The sequence below is a fragment of the Chiloscyllium punctatum genome, chromosome 18 (assembly GCF_047496795.1).
Source record: "Chiloscyllium punctatum isolate Juve2018m chromosome 18, sChiPun1.3, whole genome shotgun sequence".
NCBI lineage: Eukaryota > Metazoa > Chordata > Chondrichthyes > Orectolobiformes > Hemiscylliidae > Chiloscyllium > Chiloscyllium punctatum.
Genome location: NC_092756.1, coordinates 95,075,861 through 95,080,114, shown reverse-complemented (window position 1 = coordinate 95,080,114; position 4,254 = coordinate 95,075,861). Strand labels below are relative to the sequence as shown.

The 4,254-nt window shown below is 42.6% G+C and overlaps 1 protein-coding gene across 1 annotated transcript; it reads left to right on the top strand.

Annotated features, from left to right (window-relative positions):
- On the top strand, positions 1–1,823 carry LOC140489079 (ferritin heavy chain, oocyte isoform-like). Its single transcript, XM_072588319.1, has 4 exons — positions 1–102; positions 854–1,000; positions 1,174–1,299; positions 1,677–1,823. The coding sequence occupies exons 1-4, from the start codon at positions 1–3 to the stop codon at positions 1,821–1,823; spliced, it is 522 nt and encodes a 173-aa protein (XP_072444420.1).
- Positions 1,824–4,254: the final 2,431 nt, after the last annotated feature.

The following is a 4,254-nucleotide window of genomic DNA, read 5'->3' as shown; positions in this document are numbered from 1 at the left end:
ATGGCTTCCCAAGTGTGTCAGAACTACCACAAGGACTGTGAGGATGCTGTTAACAAGCAGATCAACCTGGAGCTCTATTCCTCCTATGTTTATCTCTCCATGGTGAGGCTTGTATCTTTTTGGGTCCTTTTTAAAAATTGGTTGTTAATTCAATGCATTCTAAGAAAGTGGTTACTTAGTCAGTGACCTGTAGTTTAGGGTGTATTTCTGTCATCTTCCTGAGAGAGAACACTAAAAACAGCTAAGAACAATCTCCTCCCAACTCTGCAACTGTTATGCTCTGTTCTGCAATACTTCGGTTCATTAATTCTGTTACCATTCACCACTTTTAATGAATACATGTAGTCAAATTCCTAGTCTTAATGGTAAAACAGAATGCAATTAGGTGGCTTGCTCCCTCTTAGGAAGGGGTGAATTCAAATGTAAATGCTGAGTCTGCTTTTTGCAAAGAAGTAGTCATTCCAAGTGTTAAACTGTTTATCAGATTCTTCACTCCCCTTTTGATGTGATTCTGATAACGAGGGAAGAGTTCTCTAGAGTGAGATTGTATGCTGAATAGGTTACAGCAAACATTATTGCTGTCTCTGGATTTCTAACCCATACCATTTCCTAACCTGATCAGGTACTCAAAGGGATGGCCTTTCCAATGTATTTGAGCTTTTTTCTTAAAGAAGCTCCTCAGCCAATACCTTAAGTTTGAAGTGCCTCTAATTTTGAAGGCAGGTAGAGAATGAGCAATGAGCGGTTTGTCCCTCTGAATTCCTGAGTCAGATCTGGGCCTGTCTTGTCTTGATTCTTTTTTTCCCTCTCTCCCTCTTCTTTTTTTTTTCTCTCCCCCCTGCCCCCACCTCAGTCCTCTTACTTTGACCGGGATGATGTTGCCCTGCGTCACTTTGCTGAGTTCTTCAAGGAGCAGTCCCATGAGGAACGGGAACACGCTGAGAAACTGATGGAATTCCAGAATAAACGTGGAGGCCGAGTCCTCCTGCAGGATGTCAAGGTAGGGGCTACATCCTATATTACAACAAACAGTATCCATCATGTTTATACCATTAAGTCCTTTGGAGTAAGACGGTATGGACACTATTCAGTTACCTTTCGCTTTACTCCATTGCACGTTGGTTCATTTTGCACATTGAGTGAAACACTTGCCTGTTTATTTCCCCCCTCCAGAAGCCAGAGCAGGATGAGTGGGGCAATGGTCTGGAGGCAATGCAGAGAGCTCTGCAGATGGAGAAGGATGTGAACCAGAGTCTGCTGGATCTGCACAAACTCTCCTCTGGCCACACTGACCCTCATGTGAGTTCTTGATGGCTGAATTTTCAGTGGTGTTGAAGGTGATATTGGAGTCTGCCCTGCACTCCATGTTGGTCTAGGGCTGTGTCGGCTTGTTTTACAGCAACTGTTGTTGCCTCAGTTATCAATCTGATCCTGGTGGGATTTTGGTTTTGTTTGGTATCTGGGGTATAAATTATGGGATTGGTTCTCTATTAAATGGAATGAGCTTGGCACTTGCATGCAAGTCCAGTTGGTGCTGCCTTCTAGAGTAGCTGTAGCTGAGAAGGCAGTTTTTAACCTGTTCCTGTAAATAGCCAGCTGTTCCACCAATCAATAACAAACTAATTCCATCATGTTGTCTGTCTGATCCAAATACTCAATATCTCTCTTCCTTCCAGCTGTGTGACTTCCTGGAGAGGCACTACTTGGATGAGCAAGTGAAGATGATCAAGAAGCTGGGAGATCACATCACCAACCTGAAGAGACTGGGAGCCCCTGAGAATGGCCTGGGAGAGTACCTGTTTGACAGGCTCACCCTGAGCTGAGTGGGACTCTGGAATCACTTGTTCTCTAATCCAATTCTGCTTCTCTTGTATTGAATATGGAAAAAAAGGTTTATTGAACTGTCTGGTTAGTTTTCTGTAACTATAGTCCAAACTTAATCTGAATAAATTGACTTCCTAACTGGCCTGACCCAACCACTCCCCCTGTCCAAAACTCTGTAAGGATTGGTTATTTGCTTGTCTGTATCAACAATTTGGATATTGGAGTGAACCTTTTGGGTAGCCACATTTGTTTGGACCAGATGGATAGGGTTGTCAATAGGGCTTAATCTCCAAAGGTATTTAGGGTAAGCAAGTGAGCAGTACATTCCCCTGAGTGAATTGGGGAATTGTCCCTTTTGGGTGGCTGTCAGGCAGAACCATCCCTCCCTCTTTGATTTTTAAAAATGGGTCAACTGCAGGCCTTGGTGGTGGCAGAGGTAAAACATGGACTGTCTGCTGCCCAAATAACAGCTTGTCTATAGACCTACATATATTGACCTTAAGATCTATCAAAAATAGATGATTGATGACACATCATGGCCTCAGGACCTCCACATCAGCTCAATGCTCTAATCTGTATACTATCTGGTTTGTGTTTTTTTTTTGGGGGGGGTATTTTTTTAAACAGTAAATAACTCTCTCATTGCAACTTCTCTCCCTCTTCGCTGAATACAATGGCTACCCATGAAAGGTCCAGCTGTTTCAGTCAAAGCTTTGACTGAAAGGCTACCAGCTCCAGAACTGACCTTCCAATAGCCTAGATGGCTAGGAATGTGGTTTTTTAGTGTTTATTGGGTGAACCCACGGCTAGGACATCAAGTAAGAGGTCTTCCCATTATGACAGCTTTCCTAAGGGGCTGCTTGTCTCAAGCCATATTCTTGATAAAGTGGCAGCCATCAGTTAATTCATTCACGTGGCATGGTCTTTAAACTTCCAAGGGGCCTGATGGGAAAGGAAAAGTGAAGTTGCAACCAGATTTCCCACAAATTCACAGAAAAGCAGAGCTTGCTCCTATGGCCTCATTTGTTCCTGCAGCATTATCAGGTGAAATCTCAAAGTATCAAATTTGGGAACAGTCACTGTTTCTGCATTCATAGATTTGTTTTCCCCGTTCTGTGGAGGATTGACTTCAGATTCCTCCAGGATGGAAGGGGCAATCTCAAGACTATGTCACAAAACATCCCTGTTTTATGGGCTGGGCAGTGGAGATTGGTGTTGTATTTATGTGAGCACTTTTATTGTCTTTCAGCAGGGTGATATTGGATAAAGAGCAATTCTATTCACCTCGGGCTAGACGCCTTACTTTTGTGGAGGAAATGCTTGTAATGAGCGAAAACACACACTCCTTCCAAATATAACATCTTTCCTTACAATGTATTGCTGGTTGCACATTCATTGCAGACTTTCTGAAAGACAGTCCGTCCCTTTCAGTTAGGGATCAGTGTATGAATGCTGTTATTGGGGCTGGTTCGGGAATCCTGAAGTTTCTGGATTCTGGCTCATCCAAGTTGGAGGATGGGGAGAAATTTCTGGTTGTAATAGCTACTTTTTTTTTTTCTTTTGAGGTATTTTAGGTGTTGGAGGTGATTTCCTCTAATTCCAGGAGCAGCTATTACTGTTTGATATGTTGTTGCCTTGTTTTGGAACTTTTGGAGGAAAAAAGTCAAAATAGCAGCAGTTTTAAAAAGGGAGAAGAACAGACAAAGGAAGCACATGGTGAGGTCAGTGCAGGAGACAAAGGAACCCACACTGCTAACTGACAGAGTTAGCAGTTACTGCCTTTGCTGTTGAATTCACGTATCGCTGGACATTAGTGAAATTCACAACTGATCTCGGAGAAACCTGTTTGGGAAAGGTCACAGCACAGAAGCAGATAAGTGGATTTTAAGCGTGGCCTTAAAATAAGTCTGCAGTAGTGAGTAGAGTGGGTTCTTTCTTGATTATGTTTTATTGAGCTATGTCTCTTCAATAAACTTAAAATATAAGCCATAAATATTAATTTAACCTGGAACAGTGTTTTTTAGAGGAACAAGACCGTGCTATTTTCTGGGTCTGTAGATTTGAAAGAAGCAAAAATGGCCCTTTGGAGAGTGATATGCTCTTGTTGGATGGGGGAGTTCAGGGAGAGTTTGTGTTGCTGAGGATTATATCTGCAATAAATGCTGTTGGTTGAGAATCCTGTCAGATCAAATGGATTGATTGTCTCTAACTGCCTCTCCAATGAGGAATTTACAACCGCAAGGGGATGTGTTGAATGGCAGTTATAGGAAGGGGGAAATGTCTTAGATACAGTCATATAGATGGGTTAACTCCAAGAAAGGTTAGAGGTAGTGCAGGACTCTTCTATGGCTATCCCCATTTCAAACAGGTGTGCTGTTTTGGATGATGGACGCACAAACAGCCAAGGTCATCAGGTTCCAAGCAATCAAT